We start from the raw sequence: 20,156 nt of genomic DNA, 5'->3' as shown, positions 1-20,156 counted from the left end.
GACCACTGCAACATAGCTGGATTGTACTGAAGGGCTTTGAATGTTGTCTTGGACAATGGGGGGCTTTGGAATCAAAAAGATTGAGAACCGATGGTATATATAGCATATTCTTTTCTGGAGGAGGAAAAACAGGTATGGCTGAAAGATAAAAGCTGTGGCCTGGGGCTACACCACTTATTCAGCATTCCTTAACTCCCTTAATCCTTGCTCTATTGTAATGCAACTCCAGCAACACCAGGACCAATTCATGAAACCAAAGAAATCTATCTATATATCTATATATGACTGCAACAAAATCTGATACAATAACGGATGCTCGACAACATTAGCTACACAAAGGGCGTCACAAATTTACATAGGCCCAGTGTTTATCATAATATGTATTAATAATTTATAATTTAACCGCGTAGATACATTAGGCTTAATATTAATATTATTCATTTAATAAAATTGCATTTACCATTACACGTCGTTTTACGTTTTGACGCACGTTACTAGGAGAGAGCGCAGCTGTTTGCAGCATTGTTTCACATTAAGGAACGTCGAAAAGCTTGTTGAGGAATTTACAGACATGTTGAGACAAAGACTGTGTCATATGTTTAAGCAGATGAGTTTGTGCAAGGCATGTTTAGGAGCTCATAGATAGTAGTGCAGATAGTACCTGCTCACAGAAATGTGGAGAAAGTACTGGGCTGTACTGACACTGCTTGGTCTTAATCAGAGTTTCTATGCAGCCAGTCATTAATATCCTGATACACGCGATGTGCCAAAACAATGTTAGATTGACGATGCAAACGTTGTAGTTGTAGTGCAACAGCAGATATTACTTTAAAACTAACTCATGCCTGTAATGATACCTGAACTCTGTTATATTTATATTTTATATAGGCTACATAATTTTCCCATTAATAATAATGTGACATTCATTTGCGAATAGCGATATTTACAAAACCCTAAAACATTTAAGTACACTTTGGCTGGTATTTGCAACTTGTGTGAGGCGTTGAGTTGTGATTGGTAAACTCGATTTCCTGGTACACACATGATCTGAACACTCTTGAACATCCGCATCTACAGTTCTGCAAGACGAGACTAGGCGGTAAGTCACTTTTACTCTATCACTTTAGTAACTCCCTAAGTTTGTTTGCAATGTTAGAAACAGCTCGTTTCGCTGCAAATAAGTGATGCAAAGATGTAAACGATACAAACGTGCATGATTATATTTTGTTTTTATTTTTAACGGCCAACTGATTTTGTTTTATGTAAGGATTGTATATGTGATCTTCATGATTTTCATTTTCATTTTCTGATTGACTTTCTGAAATGGGATCACTGAACTACGAGGTTTGGAGTAACTTGCAAACTTCTCTGATTTATTCTTAGGATATCAGTTCACACACTTAAGTATATATAGTCTATGATATATACTATCTTAATTTGATAGGAAGTGCTACAGTATTATATTAATATCTGGCTTTGTTGATAATTTGGTTCACCAATAAACTCACAGATGCCACATAGTCAGTATTAGCCTCATCCGTTCACGTTCAATGTACTTTTTTGGTAAAGTTGTAGGCAACCACATCCGCTTTTAACGAAAAGACCAAGCTGATATCCTGTTCTGACTGGCTCCTGTGACACCACAGACATCCTTTATCACTTTAGAAGTATGAATATGAACAAATGGTAATCAATTTGAGCAGAATGTGCAAATAACCATACTTGTGTATTTGCTTTTTAAGGGATAACGTACAGACAGTCTGACATTTAAAAAAAAAAAGGTTATTTGGAATTATGAGCAATTGGCTGTAGATTATGCTACTTATGCACTGCAATTTTTTTTTTAATTTAGCTTATTTAGTATTGTTGTCTTGTTTTATAGTATAAATATCTAAAAAATTCTTGAATTAAGATGCATTTACTTTACAAGTGAAACGACTTAAGATAATATGTCTTGCTTTAAGAAAACAAGTGATATTTTGTCCGTTTTCGCTTAAAACAAGCAAAAATATATGTAAGTGGGGCATGAAAAAGAATCTTATTTTGCCATTAAATTAAGATTATTTTTCTTACCCCGATGGCAGATATTTTTGCTTGTTTTAAGCGTTTTTAAGAAAATTTTGACCTTTTATTTTTTTTTTTTTAGAAAACAACACACTTAATATCTTAAGTCATTTTACTTTAGTAAATGCATCTTGATTTAATAATATTTAGATATTTATACTAGAAAACAAGGAAAAAAAACACTAAGAAAACCATTTCTTGCGGTTTAGCTTTAAATATTCTGAAATATTTAAACACTGAAAGTTGCAACTAGCCAGTCACAATCACAAACAATTTTTGCCCTCTTTTATTGCTTTTAAAATGTAATAAATGTCTCATTTCGGCATTTGACTATTAATCTATGGCTAGTTTGTACTTGTGCATGGATAAAAAAGTTAATCTAAAGTGCTGGTGAATCACTCTTGTTTTCTGTCCTCATTCAATCCTTTGTCTTATTATTCAGTAGCACTTGTCTCAATGTCCTTGCTCTAAAAAATCAATCTTTTACACATACTAACATAGCCAGTGCTATATATGCAGTTTTGTTTAGAGTCTTTATAGCCAAACTGGTATGCTTTCATCAGCTCGAGAAAGTCTATTGCTGTTTTATTGCAGCCTTGAGAGAATTCGGATATGACATGCTTTTTTTCTGAAAGCTCATTTTGCATCGACATGCTTTAGGGGGCCGTAAAATGATTGGAAAATTCTCGCAGTGCTTTTTAGCCTCATATTGATGAGTGCAGTAGATGACATACGTCATGGTGCATCACTGAGATGATAAATAGCCTATAAAAGCTAGCGTGGAAATGATTTTCATAGAAATGAAAACTCTGTAGGCATTTTTTAGTACTATCTGAAGAGCTAGCCCCATTTTTCTCCGCACAAATAAACAAGCGTTTCTGCAGCCCTCAATGCCAGTCACTGGAGAAGCAGCCAAAAATATCACAATGTCTGACAGATCCGTAAAGGGGAAGCTGAGTGTATTAACTGGCAGACCTCGATAAACAAGATCTCTGTCTATTGATCAAGACAGCCCTTTCACTTCCTTCTTGAGGTGTTTGTTGTTCAGGCCTAGGCTTGCGCAGAACTTCCTGAGTGGAACAGAGCTGCTGGATTAGGAACAAGCCTCAAGAGGAACCGTTCAGAACTATGCCAGTGTGCTTCTGTGTTTAAATTTATTTGACTTTCAGGCTCTAATTCATGAGCACTGAGCAATATGTGACACGCTTCATATTGCAGAGAGTGTGCCACTGATCTAACACCAACTGTGGTTGAAATGAGCAGCCTGCTTATGTTACTTCCTGTTTGTGCAACAGTTTCCAGTCATGCAGATCATAAGAGATCTTATTTTTTCAAAAGTGTGCATGCGTGACTTCATGGTTAGTCACTTCAGATTTCTTTTCTTTTTTCTCCCTCCTAGTAAGTTGAGGCAGCCCCTCAAGAAGTTTTTTTGATGTGTTGACAGGGGCAGTCGTTGCAAATCACAGGCTGCTCAGATACCAGCAGACTTGAGCTCTCAGCTTAGTGTAGTTTGATAGATCTGTTATGTAGTCTGTCAAATTCTTTTTTGGAGATGCTTGATGTGAACAACCGTCAAGTCAGTCTGAACTCAACTCCCATATTGTGCTAGCTGACCGCAGTGGGAAACCTGAAGAGTTGGAAAGAATAACCACAAATGAATTCTCTTTAATATCTCAGTAACACATTCTGCTTAGATTTTCACAAAACATAATTTTCCATCAATAGTCAGATTATAGAATGAATGCAAAATGTCTCATTAAATTCTTTTAATGGGAGTTTTGGGAGGTATTGGCATTGATGGTTCCATAAAGAACCTTGAACATCCATGGAACCTTTCAAATGCAGACAAGGTTCTTCATAGTGGCCTTTATTTTTTGGCTCTTCTCATCCTAGTGCAGCTTCTCTTTATAGTTGTTTAATTGTGTGAATTAAACTAAAAATCAGGACTTTTAAAGTGACTATTGGTGGTTGAAAGCTGTAGTTAGTTTTTTTGCTTTTGCTTTGGTACTTCATGTCAATCTGCACATCTGATTTTCTTTTGGCTGTGCACAAGAATGAACAATTAACTTCTGAGCATGTTCTATGATTATGATTTTTATAAGTATGAATAATATCACCTTTGTGCAAAGGAAATCTAATTTATAGATACTGAACTGGATAAGCCACAATAATAGCCACACGTTTTATATTATTGTGCCAAACTGCAATTGTCTGTGTGACCAATAAAATTAAAATTGAATTTAAAAGCCCGTTCACACCAAGAACACAATTAATTGGCCCATTTTTATAGTTTTTTTTTTCATATAAATATACATCAAATGTAAATGAATGTCCTAGTCACATTGCCTTGGTTAATTAAACATTACAGAAAAAGAAAGAAAGAAAACTATTTTATTGTATATTTTTACATTAACAATGTAATTAATATTCTATTTATTAAAGCAGACTATTAATCTCGTCAAGTGTTTTTTAAGCATTTTAAATTTAATCAAAAATAACTCAAGGCAGTAACAATTTAAACAATTTTATTTGTTAACTTATGTTCAGCTATTTTTTTAATAGTTAACTTTTGACTATTTTTTCATTATTTAAGTCATCAGTCATGAAAGCTCAGTAAATATTGGCCACAGACACAGAGTTTTACTTTAAATTTAACCAAGCTGATTACTCACTAAAAACACAGATCATGTTTTCAAGCCGTTTTAAGTCTTATGCTGCGTTCCAGGCAGGTTTTTGAGCTCGTAAATCACGACTTCAAACCACGACTCACGACTTTGTAGCATTCCAGTCAAGTCACGCCAAACTGCCTGAGCGCATTTATTATTATTATATTATTATTCATTTGAATGCAACGTTATATTGTCCTAAAGTCTATTTTTCCACCGTGCACCACTTGCATAAACACCGCACCAGTAGGGGCTGTCATTATTGTTTCGCGGGCTATGTGACGCCAGAGCTCGGAACTGGGAGTACATCGATCTAATACGAGTTCACGGTTGGGAAGTCACGGGTTTGACTGCCGCTCCAGTGCACTTTCACGGGTAGAAGGTTGGAAAAACACGGGTTATGGGTTGCCTGGAACGTGGCATTAATTGTGATGTAACAAAATGGTTATCTAAGTGTGTGAGTTGTTTACTTAATTTTTCAAATTAGTATTCCCATTAACACCATTAAACACAGCTGATCATAACCAGCCATATCCAATCATATTGTGATAAAGGCATTGCCTCCTGTCATGTGACTTTCCCCTATTCAATTACCCCTCACCAACCCCACCACGCTCTTAAGGGTCTCTGTTAAAACTCAATGGGCTCAGGGGAGGCGAGCGAGAAGCGGACTCATGCTGTAACTTTACCTGCTGGTGTCGCTGTTAGACAATGTTACTTTAGAAAAACTAGCGAAATCTACTAAGAGCAGTGCAAATTACCGCCTGCTTTAAGACATGCTGTTTTTGGGCGGTAAATAATGGCGCAAATACCAGTAATTTGATGAGCACAAACGTTACTAAATTTTATGGTTCATTTTAATACTCTCCTCCCATAAATTTTGCGTCTAAAACAAAAACTCCTAAAAATGCATATTCAATAAGGTAAAAGGCAAGCTGTTAGTAAATGTGACCCAAAAAATTTATTTTTTTTCGTTATCGTTGGATTCACCCTTGATGTGAATGGACCTTAAAGGAACACTCCACTTTTTTTTGGAAATAGGCTCATTCTCCAACTCCCCCTGAGTTAATAAGTTGAGTTTTACCTTTTTGAAATCCATTCAGCCGTTCTCCTGTTCTGGCGATATCACTTTTAGTATAGATCATTGAATCCTATTAGACCAATAGCATCGCGTTCAAAAATGACCGATGAGTTTCGATATTTGTCCTATTTAAAACTTGACACTTCTGCAGTTATATTGTGTACTAAGACAGGTGGAAAATGTAAAGCTGCGAGTTTCTAGGCCGATAAGATTAGGAACTACTCTCCCATTCCGGCGTAATAGTCAAGGAAGTTTGCTGCCGTAATATGGACACAGCAGGCGCAGTAATATCACGCAGCACATGTGCAAATACTAACCTAGCTGGGAACTAATTTCAGGCGCTGCGTGATATTACTCCGCCTGCTGCGTCCATGTTATGGCAGCAGACTTCCTTGACTATTATGCCGGAATGGGAGTGTAGTTCCTAATCTTATCGGCCTAGAAACTCGCAGCTTTACATTTTCCACCTGTCTTAGTACACAATATAACTGCAGAAGTGTCAAGTTTTAAATAGGACAAATATCGAAACTCATCGGTCATTTTTGAACGCGATGCTATTGGTCTAATAGGATTCAATGATCTATGCTAAAAGTGATATCGCCAGAACAGGAGAACGGCTGAATGGATTTCAAAAAGGTAAAACTCAACTTATTAACTCGGGGGGAGTTGGAGAATGAGCCTATTTCCAAAAAAAGTGGAGTGTTCCTTTAACTCCTTTAATTACTTTAGTCTTTTATCATATTGCTGTTTTAGGAGTTCACTAATAGTACCAAACCCACACAAAACGGTTAGTTACAGATGTTTTACTACGAAAGAAGAAGTGCACAGAACATCCTTTGCACTTAGAAAAAATCACTGTAACACATGGCCTTCACGGCTCATTGCTTCATTATACTAAGTATACTTTCCATCTCCGATGCAATCCAGTGTGTCTTTACCTAGCTGACACATCAGATCATGAGCTGTTTGTTCCAGAGAGCTTTGCACCAGACGTGCAGTGAAATGCCATAATGGGTCGGTGCACATCAACTCTGTCCTTACAAGTCTCTTGAAAAAGGGTTTGGCAATGCAGCAGCACTCAGCGAGACGCTAGAGCATCAAGGCCGCGTGAAATGCAGCGGCACGCCCAGTGTAACCTCCGACAGGTTCCTCTGACAGGTTGATGACCCCTGAGAGACATGACAGAACGACGTCTTGGAGAACTGCAAACTGATAGAAAGTCATCTTCGACAAGGGGGGGAAAGCAGTCCGCCCAGCATGTTGCCCCTGAAGGAGAGAACGCGAGAGAGAGAGAGAGAGAGAAGGGGGGAGATAAAAGGGGAAACAGTATGATAGTTGATATAAAACGGGGGAAGGGTAAGAATAATAAGTGTCTCTAGAGAGCCAGAATGTGAAGACAGAAAAACAGAAGAGGGAATAAAGAGAATGGAGGGGGAAAGGATCCGTGTGTGTGTGTGTGTGTGTGTGTTTGTGTGCATGTATGTGAGGAAGAGGATGAGATCATCGCAGTCTCCTGTCTAATGAGTGATGGGGTTGGGAGGCGTGCTGAACTGAGGCGGAGGGTTTGCTTCTCATGCCGGTGGAATCAATAGCGTCTGCAGACCGGAATACTGTTCCCACATTACTGCCTCATTGCCAACACTTCAGCCACGGCTGTTCTTCCAGCACGGATTACACACAGATCGTTTGAGCATTCGTTCACTCCCTTACTTTCTTTCTCCATCTCTCACGTTCTGTCTCTCTACTATCTCTCTCTCCCTCTCTCTCACTCACTCGCTCTCTCTCTAGCCAACCCACACCCAGTGATTCTGTATCTTGGTTTTTGTGGCGGTAGTAGGGATGCTGCTGTGAATTCTTTTTTGAATGTGTTTCAGACACATTTTTTTCTATACCACAGGAGGTGTGCTTTCTTGAATTTTTGGGGGTAATTTTTTTTCTTGGGAAACCTTGTGGAAAAGAGCTTACTCACAATGTTGGGCATGGATGTTTGTGAATTTGGTGGACAGTTTCTTGAGCTGCTCTGGTTAACAGTTTGCTATAGAGGTGAGGATGCATTTATATTATCTATTATGAGATAAAAATGTTGAAAAGTGTAATTACTAAATATACAAAAATGAACTTGAATGCGTGCATTTGGAATGCTCTTCAAACTCCACAAAAAGACCTCGGATAATCTACCAATTTAATAGACCATCTCTAAACATTCAGATAAAGTAGTTTAAAGCTTATTTTGCAAGGTGTTTATAAGTTGCAACCTTTTTCAAATTCAAATTGATTTTTAAAATCAAGTTGAAAGTCATATGTGTGATCATTTTATGTGATGACTTCCTTTGTGGATGTAGACATTTTTATTGTTGGCATGTGATGCGGCTAAAACAAGCAAAGGTGGATTGATCAATATGTATTGATCAATCTGTTGTTGCACTCACAACATTGCTTTGTGTGTGTGATCATCATGTTGCTTGTAATTACATGTCACAGATGTTGTTGATTCAGGGCTTCACTCTGCAGAGTGTCTGCTTAGTGACACCAATCCAGTGTTTCTCACTCCCAATTTACCTCTTTATTGGTGTCTTCCACTCTCTTAATGTCTCCATTTCACTTTGATATCTGGGAAGTAATGATGTGTGACAAATGAACACTTGTCTTGAGGTGTAAAGTGAAGAGTAAATGTGCATAACTCTGTGTGTGATTGGTATCTGAGATTCCTAAGAAGTGTGGCTTCTCCATAAGCATTCCCTTTAGTCTCATTGGCAGTTGCTTGGTTGACGCAGGACCTCCTGGCATTGTGATTTGATAATGACAAAAACGTACCTGTTGCAAATTTTTTTGCAAAACGCTAAATACTTATTGCCATGTATGTTTCGTGACATATTCGATTTGAAATGTCCAGTGAGTGGCGTTAGAAGAGTGTTAGTTTTTTTTTGTGACGTTTTAAAATAACATATCATCTGCACTTCACCTAAACCTACCTGATAGTATGAACAAAAGCATGCCGTTTTAGTTTGTTTCTCGAGCTCTCATCTTTTAGCTCTTTTATCGTGAGTCATGTTTTTCATTGGGATTTGTATCAGTTAGGGGTTAACTGATATGTATTTTTCAGGGGCAATCCTAATACCAGTTACTATAGATCATGTAGACCAATAATATATTTAAACCAATATATCTGGTGTAAAAATGTATGTCAAAATTAAGAATAACAAGGTCTCTGACAAAAAAATTTCTTTAAATGCTTTTAAATTATTTTATTGGCAAATCGGTTTTGAATATGACAGATAGCGATAACCATAAAAATGCTTAATATCAGTGCCAAATATTGGCCAGGCCGCTAATCAGTCGACCCCTAATAAACATTAATATGAATTCCAGGTTAGCAAAATGTAAAATAGTTATGAATTGTCACAAAACTGTTGATGAAACCTAGATCTCTTTTATTAGGTCTTGACCGATATGTTTTTTAGGGCCAATCTCAATACCAGTTACTAAAGATCAAGTAGAGCAATAATCTGTATTTTGAACCGATATATCTGGTGTAAAGATTCAAATTAATGTTAAAATTAAGAATAACAAGGGCTCTGACAAAAACTTACTTTAAATGCTTTTGAATTATTTTATTGGCAAATCGGTTTTGAAAATGACCAATACCGATAACCATAAAATAACGGCACCGGTAATCGGCCAGGCCAATAATCGATCAACCCCTAGTACACATTAATATGAATTACAGTTTAGCAAAATGTAAAATAGTTATGAATTGCCACAAAACTGTTGATGAACCCTAGATCTCTTTTATTAGGTGTTGACCGATATGTGTTTTTAGGGCCAATCTCAATACCAGTTACTATAGATCAAGTAGAGCAATAATCTGTATTTTGAACCGATATATCTGGTGTAAAAATTCAAATTAATGTCAAAATTAAGAATAACAAGGGCTCTGACAAAAAATTCTTTTAATGCTTTTGAATTATTTTATTGGCAAATCGGTTTTAAAAATTGAACAATACCGATAACCATAAAAATGCTTAATATTGGCACCGATTATTGGCCAAGCCAATAATCGATCGACCCCTAGTACACATTAATATGAATTCCAGTTTAGCTAAATGTAGAATAGTTATGAATTGTCACAAAACTGTTGATGAAACCTAGATCTCTTTTATTAGGGGTCGACTGATATGTGTTTTTCAGGGCCAATACCAATAACAGTTACTATAGATTAAGTAGACCAATAACCAATATTTTGAACGAATATATAGTATATAAAAATGAAAATTAATGCCAAAATGAAGAATAACAAGGGCTCTGACCAAAATTCTTTAAATGCTTTTAAATTATTGTAACTAGGGTGACCAGATGAGATCGGTTGAAATTCGGGACGGAGGGGGGAGGGGGGAGGGGGGAGGGGGGGGGGGTAATGAATAAGAAAGATAATGATTTTCAAACGAAAGTGACTGAACCAATCATGTTTTTATTAATATAAGTAGCCTTACGTTAGTTAAGTTGCGTTAGGCTATTTTTTATACTTCAAACTGAAGTTAATGAAGCAATCATATTTTTATTAACAAGTACATATGCATATAAATTGATATAGCCTAATAGGCTACAGAAATATTATTTTGAACACGGTGCCTTCTTAAAGAAGGACGAGACCAACTTGTTGGTCTGTACTGTCGCGGTGTTGGTACAGTGTAATTTGCTGCTAGCAACATCTTAATGTTTATCGTTAAAAAATAAACAGTTATACTGTAAATGCAGTTAGATAACGTGAGAAACACCGTAATAGCGACCATAACCAGATACTAATTGTCATATTTTTACGTTTTTAGTCTTTCTGCAATCTTTCTCTCACTGTGGGAGATTGAATGAGTTTCAGTAAAGACTGCATTCAAAAAATACGATAAAAAAAAATGTATGCTGAATGCAATTCGTTGCCTTGTGTTTTTTAAACACTATTTTCCTCTTTTCTATTATGTCAAATGCCATTTTTGCTTGCCTTTTATAATATTCAGTTATGTTGTATATTTGAATATCATAAAATCACACGAAAAAATTACTTTTTTCTTATTTAACATTAAATCGTTAAATCAAAACATATAAAAAAGAGTGTTTGATCATGTCCAAATACACATTCAAATGTATTTTACCTTAAATATCAAACTAACTGTAATATAAATACTATATTAGAAAATGTTATCTTTTAAATGGTCAGGATCATTATTGCACATATTATTTAGTACAAAAAAAGCCTGCTCAAATATTAACTAAATAGAACTGAACTATATATTACAAATTTTTTAATTGAATAAAAGTTACGTGTTTGGTCACATTTGACTGCCAAAAAGTATGAGAACATATTAATTATGTCTCTTTATCACTGCCCAGAATAAAATGCGATTGTAAAGCGTATTCAGAGAAGTTATCAATACACAATCAATGCACATTATGTGTTAATAATTACTCGAAATTGAGGCAAATATAGTAAAACTGCTGTCTATCCTACTTAAACCCATTCAAACACATTGGAGCGCGGAGTTGTTTGGATCTATTGGGCGCTCCACGAACCACGTGACCGCGCGGCGGCGAGATCAGAGCGTGTCGTAACCACTGATCTATAATAGAGAATCTCTTTCTCTATGGCTCTGGGTATATCCAAAAAAAAAACAAATAAAAAAAAACAAGATGCTGCAGCCAATGAGCAGCCGGCGGATGACTCAACCTCGCTCCACGGACAGTTTTTTATGTTTTATCAGACAATAACTATTTAAGATATTGCTTCAGTATAATTTTCGGGACAATTAGAGCGGGATTCGGGATTCGGGACAGCAGCTTAGATTTCGGGACTGTCCCGAATTTTTCGGGACGTCTGGTCACCCTAATTGTAACGGAAAATCAGTTTTGAAAATGACCAATACCAATAACCATAAAAATGCTTAATATTGGCGCAGATAATCGATCAACCCCTAATACACATTAAAATGAATTCCAGTTTAGCAAAATGTAAAATAGTTATGAATTGTCTCAAAACTGTTGATAAAACCTAGATCTCTTTCATCTGACTCAAATCTGTTTGACTTAAAATCTGGTATTTCGGAATGTCTTAAGGTGCGGTCACATTAGCGAAATTAGTGCTCAAAAAAGGTCCATTACTCATTGTCAGTACTGTAAAGATGTATTAAGCACTGCTCACACAGAAGTCAGTTTCAAACCAAGAAGCGTTCTATTGGTCAGCATGGTAAATTCGCCCGACAATCTCCTGATTGTATGGATTTCTTTTGGAATTACTGGATTTCCCTTTTGAAATGTCACCAATCAATGGCAAATGTGACCACACCTACATGCATGGATATACTATGCGGAAAGTTCAGTCTTCAAGAACGGCTTTGAAAACTAAACTAGATTCGTGTGCCAGAGTAGCAGGAGTAGTGTGAAGCAGGGTGATTCCAGTTGAGTCAATGATGTTTAGAGAAAGCTCACAAAACCGGGGTCCAAGGGCCTGACCGGTGCACAGGTTTCTCAGCTCTCTCTCTGCCGGACTGCAGGTGCTGATGTGCTAAGACCCCCTGTGGCCCGGCAGGGCTGCATCACGATTCAATGAGCCTCAGCTGCTGCTACACTGTGATGGATGGCTGCACGTCAGAGAGCTGACACATGTTTAAAGGAGTAAATCAATTAGATTGCATGTAGGAGAAACAGAGATTTCAAAAAGCTGACGTGTTTGTGCACCCTGTAGGGATAGGCCACATGAATGAGGAAGATCACATGCATCATTTCACTTCCATTCTTGCTGTCAGGTGTTCAGCTGTGCTTTCTTACATTACAGCTGCTATCTGATTAACAATCTTGAGAATATGAATGCGTCACCTAGTCCCCAACTTTTACATGTACACTGTTAAATGCTGAGTTAAAAACAACCCAGCGCTGAGTGAAATATGGACAAACCCAGCGACTGGGTTGTTTTGATCTAGCAGTTGGGTTATACGTTTAACCCAACCTTCTGGGTAGTTTAATGTAATTCAACTATTGCTCAAAAATTACTATATTTCTTGCTTAAAATGAACATTTAATAATTAAATAATACACTTTTTCCTTTATAGCGTATTAATAAATGTTTACCTTTTGATTATTGCTGATGCCTCTAGTAATTATTTGTCTGATTTTTAATTTACAGCCTATTTGAGTTCATCTTAAGCCAGCGATATAGTAAATTTTAAACAATAATTGCGTTAATACTACATAGAACTACCCAGAAGGTTGGGTTAAACATATAATCAAACTGCTGGGTCAAAACAACCCAATCACTGGGTTATTTTGTTGTATTGGGCATGTTTCTAGTTAAAGATACTGTAGTAGTTTTAATTTTGATTTAACTATCTTCCCAAATTTGTGAGAATTGTCTATAAATCTGTGGTCAGCAAAAGAAAATCTTTTGTGGTCTTTCTGTGGTTTTCAATCAAAATAATAGCCCTATGGTTTAACGATTAAAAAACAAAGAAATTATGAAAGCTATAAATATTAGTATTGCAGTTTAACAGTAAAATTGTAATAATATAATAATATTATTTTATTAAATGTTTATATAATATTTCTTATTTTGTTTACAATTTTTTATTTAGTTGTAATAAAAAAAATGTTTCATTATTAATTTATAGTAATATTGATACATATTTTTGGTTGTCAGATTGCCTAATACTCATTTTAATGTATTTTACACTTATTTTTTAACATGTTTGTCATTATCTTACATATTATTTTAGCTACAGATAGGCCTAGTATTTTGACCCTTTTACTTTTTTTAACTTTAATTTTATTATTAAATTTTTTTGACAGATTTTACCACATCAAAATCCTAAAAAAAAAAACACTGTAGATTTTGTTTTGGCCTGCTTTATTTGTTGAATTTGACATGATCTTATGAATCTTGTGAAACTGTATTCCTGCTGCATTGTTTCAATACGTTACAACCGAAACCTTCTGTGACAGTGTCAAATGGCTTGCAGCGTTTTGTCTGTGAAAGCGTAGAATTGTTCAGATTTCTAGCCTGCTGTGGTTTGTGTTTGTTTCTGACTTACAGGATCAGGGTTTACAGATATGCATTACTCTCCACTTTGCTCTCAGTTTGATTAGCAGGGAAGCTGCATGCATCAAAGTTGTTGAGAATAGTGAAGGATTGTGAGGGTTGCACAGTAGTTAAAAGTGTTAATATAAAGGAAGAATTTAGTTACACAAGCTGCCGAGTTTGGCTTCAATTGTAAAGAAAACTGTGCTCATAAATTCAGTCAAAAATATTTACTATGACATGACACATGGTCCTTTCTTGACATTTTTAGACCCTGAGGGGTTTATCGCCCTTTGCGTTGCTCTTACATTCATGTTAGTCTAAAAAAAGTAGATTTGTGTGGTATGTAGAAACCCTAGTGTGCTTTCCATTCATCTGCAGAAGTCCACTGAATATTTAGGTATGCAGCTGTTGTGTGTTGAGTATGAGAGAGTACGGTTTGTAAGCGCTGTTTGCTCATTCGCACTCCACCTCATTAGCTGTGCACTGAAACCTGCAGCACGCCATCAGATGAAAACCAGCATGCTATCCATCACAATGTAGCCAGGCATTTAACTGCTTCTACTGATCAAAGCGGACCAAAGCATGTTGCCTTTGAAGCTCGAGATGCTGCGCCTCACATATTTCACTCAGAAATTATATCTCCGGAGGGTGGGGAAAGCCAATTAAAAAAGCTTGCCAGATTCTTCAAAGTATTATCATTGCTATTAACACAACTGAGCAAGGGTAATTACAGTCATTCTTCTCTTTGCTAATAAAAATGACCTCTCACTAGTGGCCAACGCAAGAACGGGAGCACGTCTCTAGTGTTCTTTAGAGCAGTACAGGAATTGCAGCTGTTCTGATAGGATCGTGGACAACTGGGGGAATTCCTAGATGCTATAAATATGATTGTGCATGGTTAGGATAACAAAATAAATATGCATTAATTATTTTATTTTTTCATTTGTGTGCTGAGAGCATGAAACTGTAAAAATTTAAAATACATAATTTTTTATATTTATGTCAATAAGTTTGCATATTGTCAAACTTAAGCACTAGATAATCTGGGTCCTGAAGGCAAAAATGGTTGAGAGTCAAATTTAAAGGGGTAGTTCACCCGAAAATAAAAATTCTTTGAATGTAAATTGAAAATTAATTACTCACCCTCATGTCGTTCCAAACCTGTAAGACGTTTGTTCATCAAATTAAGATATTTTTGATGAAATCCGAGAGCTTTGATCATGCATAGACAGGAACGCAACATGTTTAGGGCTGTCGCGATTCGTCAGTTCTAATCGACTATTCGATTTTTTTAAATCTTGGATTTCATTTTGCCTGCATCGAGTAACCTGCAAAAACACCGGCAGTGATGCATTTCACGGACGAGAATCCATAAAAAAGTATTATTAGACTGTTTTCCAAGGCTGCATGATATATTAAACCCATTTAAAAATAATTAAGAATAATTGTGAATACACAAACACTACAATTTAGTTAAATAAATATATTCAATGCAGGTTTAATATACGTGCATCAATTATTTACATGCATTACATACGTGCGGACTCTTTTCACAGTACTGTTCCATGGGAACTGTGATCATTTTCGTGTGTGGAGCATCTCAAACTCCATCTCTGCATGTTGTTGTGAGTTTGGGTTCATTACAACGTTAATTTGGGAACGCAATGTGCGCCATTTCATCAGATTTGCATAGTAAATCATTTATAAACCTGTGCAAATTCAGGAGAATACATCAATGTCTTTCTCATTATGCTAAGTGGTCATCACAATTTCAAAATAAAAGTTTAAACCCTCACTCTGAGTTTGCATGTTTAGATGTCTACATATTCATTAAATGACTGTGACTATAGCATTTCTGTGGTAAAAATATGGCCAAATATTAAAGATTAAGTGGACATTTGACTTAAATGTTGTTTAGTCGATATTAAACGAGGATAAGATTGTGCAATGAAGTGTAAGAACAGTCGTCAGGCCGTTGACGCAGGCCTTTGTTGTAATGCATAATGTACATTAGCTCTATTGTTTATAATACATTATGTACTTCGACAGTTTTTTTGCAATAAAACCATATGTTTTTTGCTATTCATTCTTTATTTGAACCATTTGTTATTGCCTTATTGCTATTATATATGTATTCATTTTAAAGGCTATTGTTCACTTACATCTATTTCTATATTTCTATTTTTACCATATATACCATATTTTATTACCATATACATATATATATATATATATATATATATTTCATTAAATTTTTTCTATATTCTGTTTTAATGGTTAAATTAATTGAGTTTTACAGTTTTATTTTTTATTTTTACCAAATTCTTTTCCATTACTTTTCTGGATTCCATTTAAATGATTTTATTAAAAATAAAATATTTTGAAGTAAAATTGTTGATTTTTTTTGTGGGAAATTAGTTGTGTAGATGAATCGATTAATCAATAAATTAGTCGATAGATTAATCGATATAAAAATAGTCACTAGTGGCAGTCCTAACTGTGTTCAAGGCCCAGAAAGGTAGTAAGAACATAAAAAAATAGCCCATGTGACATCAGTGGTTCAACCGTAATGTTATAAAGCTACGAGAATAGTTTTTGTGTGCAAAGAAAACAAAAATAGCAGCTTTGTTCAACAGTTTCTTCTCTTCTGTGTCAGTCTTTGGCACATGTCTTGGTACTCTTATGAACGTTCATCGAAGACTAACAAGGGAGAGAAGAAATTGTTGAATAAAGTCGTTATTTTTGTTTTCTTTGCACACAAAAATTATTCTTGTAGCTTCATAACTTTACGGTTGAACCACTGATGTCACATTGGCTATTTTAACAATGTTCTTACTACCTTTCTAGGCCTTGAACGTGTCAGTTGCGGATTTAATCAAAAATAGCTTCATTTGCATTCTGTAGACAAACAAAGGTCTTTTGGGTTTTTTCTCTTTGAGTCACATTATGAACAGTTACTACTGATTATCTGTTAGCTTGTGTACATTTAGAGGAGAACAGTGATGTTTACTGCTTTAAAGAACAATATTAATATGTATCACATTGCAGTTTTAAGATGCCATCATCATTATACAGAAAACATGCTCTTAAATTCCATGGAAATGTATCTATAATAATCCTTAACTGCAATCTCTCACTACATAGTTTATTTTGCTTGTAATTTACACTGAGAATCTTGGCATTGGCTCTTGGATATGCTTTAAATTGCCCAATTAGTCTAGTCGTTTATTCAGTGTGACCAGGCCTCCCTGTAGTGAATCTCAACTCAGGGGATTTGATTTGTGTGTTCAGTGTACAAGATATTTAATTGGTGTGCATTTTTAGCGATATTTAAGCTGTAAGTGCGCAGGGACAATTAACTAAATAGCCTTATTATGCACAGGATGTTGGTCCAAAGGACACCAATGTGCAAAACGTGGCCACACTTGTGTAAAATGTCGTAACGCTGCAGTCAGGCGCTTCCGTTTTGCACGAGAGTCGAGCATTGATTAATACACATTTATTCATAGCCAAATTTCTCCTCTCACACTTCATTACCACATTCATCTGTACACTTTCAGATTGTTTATTTCTCACTAATTAGTAGGTTAATTGGCTCACTTTGTCTTGTGCAGCTGAAATATGCCGTCTGTCTCAACAGCATTTTGCACCTGGAAATTGCACAAATTGTGCAGCTTCCTCATAAACTATAATCTGACCTACTTGTCCTTCCTCAAATTGTCTTCCTGGATAGAGTAGGTTCAATTTATGTAGAGATACAGAATTCATTCCCACATTTTCCTGCCTTTTTGTTGGAGGAAATTGGCTCCCCATTTTTATATACAGCAGCAGCAGCAGCAGCAGCAGCATATGAGTGTCATGGTCCTTGAGCTACTGCTATATAATGCAAAAGGAGATGGTGGTATATTTTTATTAGATGGTATCAGGGAAATTCGCTCTTATAAAACTAATGGCGTATTAGAGAGTGACCCTCAAAAACACCCTATTGATTCCATCAGATCAGATTTTATAGCTCCATTATTGCATTTGCCATCACATTACAGCACTTAGGGTTTTTGTTCTCCTTTCATAATGTAAGGAAGGTTCATCATCACTCTCGATAATCATTGGGAAGGAGGATGTAAGCATGTTTCCATGGCTGCTGAGGCAGATCTGGCCTAGACAGCACTGTACATAAAACCAGTCTGGGCAAACATATAAACCTGGGTGGGGGGTGTTTCTGTCTTTGTTCTTTTTTCATCCTCAGCTGTGTTCAGGAACATCCATCCTCTAAGGAGCTTCGCTTGTTCTCACCCAGGCTAATGAAAGCGATGATGTCATGTTTTAGATGTTGTCACTTGCCTTGAATTTGGTAAATGCTGGGATCGAGTGACTGTTTTTTAAAGTAGTAGAGGCACATATCCCATATTTTTGGTTGTGAGAACTAAAAGATGTTGATAAACTATTATCTAATGTAAAATTAATCTATCTAATTTTAAATTTAACAAATATCAGTACTCAAAAATGAAAATTCTGTCATTGTTTAATTACCCTCATGTCGTTCCAAACCCACAAGACCTTTGTTCATCATCAGAACACAAATTAAAATATTTTTGATGAAATCTGAGAGCTTTCTGACCCTGCTTAGACAGCAATGCAACCACGTTCAAGGCCCAGAAAGGTAGAAAGGACATTGTTAAAATAGTCCATGTGATATGAGGGTGAGAAATTAAAAGGGTTGGTTCACCCAAAATTGAAAATTTTATGTTTATCTGCTTACCCCCAGGGCATCCAAGATGTAGGTGACTTTGTTTCTTCAGTAGAACACAAACAAAGATTTTTAACTCAAACCGTTGCAGTCTGTCAGTCATATAATGGCTGTCAATGGGCACCAAATCTTTGACAGTAAAAAAAAACATACACAGACAAAACCAAATTAAACCCTGTGGCTCGTGACGATACATTGAGGTGTTAAGACACAAAACGATCGGTCTGTGCAAGAAACTGAACATTATTTATATCATTATTTACCTCAGCAACGCTCAGCTGCCCTGAGCGTGTTCACAACAGCTGGCGCATAACGCCTCAATGTGATCTGCTATAGTAGATGCACGCGCGGAACTACTTTAATTTTTAATTACTTGTGCTCATCCTGATTCTGACAACCGATTAAAAACTAAAAGATTACATTTACTTGTGCGAATTCATCCGGGAGTGTTGACTTTTCACCGACTACAGTGCCAGAGCACTTTGACGCGTCACGCGCTTGCTGTTGTGAACGTGCTCAATACAGTTGAATGTTGCGGTGGATCAGAGGTAAAAAATTATATAAATACTGTTCAGCTTTTTGCACAGACCGATCGTTTTGTGTCTTAACACCTCAATGTATCATCACGAGCCACAGGGTTTAATTTGGTTTTGTCTGTGTATGTTATTTTTTTACTGTCAAAAAGTTGGTGCCCATTGACTGCCATTATATGACTGACAGACTGCAACGGTTTGAGTTAAAAATCTTGAAAAATCTAAAATCTGTTTGTGTTCTACTGAAGAAACAAAGTCACCTACATCTCGGATGCCCTGGGGGTAAGCAGATAAACATCCAGTTTTCATTTTTAGGTGAACTATCCCTTTTAATGACAGAATTTTCAATTTTGGGTGAGCTATTCTTTTCAAAATGGTGTTTTTTTGGCTCGCCTTACCTCAGAGATCTTGAATTTCCCAGCTGTATCCATTACTTCAAATCATAATTGTGACATAATCTGTTGAATTGATATTCAATGTATTTTAGTAAAAAAGTATTTTAAATGTATTTTAATTATCAACGATATTATTGTCTTATTTTATTAAATGATTGATTGATTTAGTGTTTGTTAGTCAACGTTTGTTGCTAGAAAATGACTAAATTACTAAAGTAACACTATATTTACGCATGTCTGACTTTTTGTCTAACAGGTTTGCGGAAACGGCATATAATATTGAGTTTGACCTCCAGAGGCTGGCAGTTAATAAGAGTTTCAGGCCCCATTTTGCACCCTATATTTGTGCAGTATATTTCTCTACAACACTTACACAAGACTGCTTCTCTAAGGGAGTTATGTGGACATTACAATTCAGCGCTCCTAATTCATATGACAAATTGTTGTCCCTGTTCTTGGCCTCCTGCATGGAGAGCAGTTTTCTGGGTCTTTATTTTTCTCTTTGCCTCTGAGGAGTAATACCTCAGCTGTCTGCTCTGCAAGTTGCAGTAGTCTCCGGTAATTATTAGCTGTTACGCTGAAACGCAGTGTGTTGGTCGTGACAATAAAAA

At 36.1% G+C, this 20,156-nt stretch overlaps 1 protein-coding gene across 2 annotated transcripts in view; it reads left to right on the top strand.

Moving 5' to 3' along the window:
* Window positions 1–988: 988 nt before the first annotated feature.
* arhgdig (Rho GDP dissociation inhibitor (GDI) gamma) overlaps window positions 989–20,156 on the top strand; it is a 53,092-nt gene continuing 33,924 nt past the window's right edge. The window contains exon 1 of one of the 2 annotated variants that reach the window (XM_073833183.1): window positions 989–1,099. Coding sequence is in view for 1 of the 2 variants with exons in the window: in XM_073833182.1 (XP_073689283.1) it covers window positions 7,782–7,854 (73 nt within the window). In the remaining variant the exon portion in view is untranslated. Of the gene's footprint in view, window positions 1,100–7,352; window positions 7,855–20,156 lie in introns of those variants that run through there. The other variant, XM_073833182.1, reaches the window with a different exon arrangement.

Source organism: Garra rufa, chromosome 1 (assembly GCF_049309525.1).
Source record: "Garra rufa chromosome 1, GarRuf1.0, whole genome shotgun sequence".
Classification (NCBI taxonomy): Eukaryota; Metazoa; Chordata; class Actinopteri; order Cypriniformes; family Cyprinidae; genus Garra; species Garra rufa.
The sequence above is the reverse complement of the archived record's forward strand: the minus strand, read 5'-3'. Positions and strand labels throughout refer to the sequence as shown.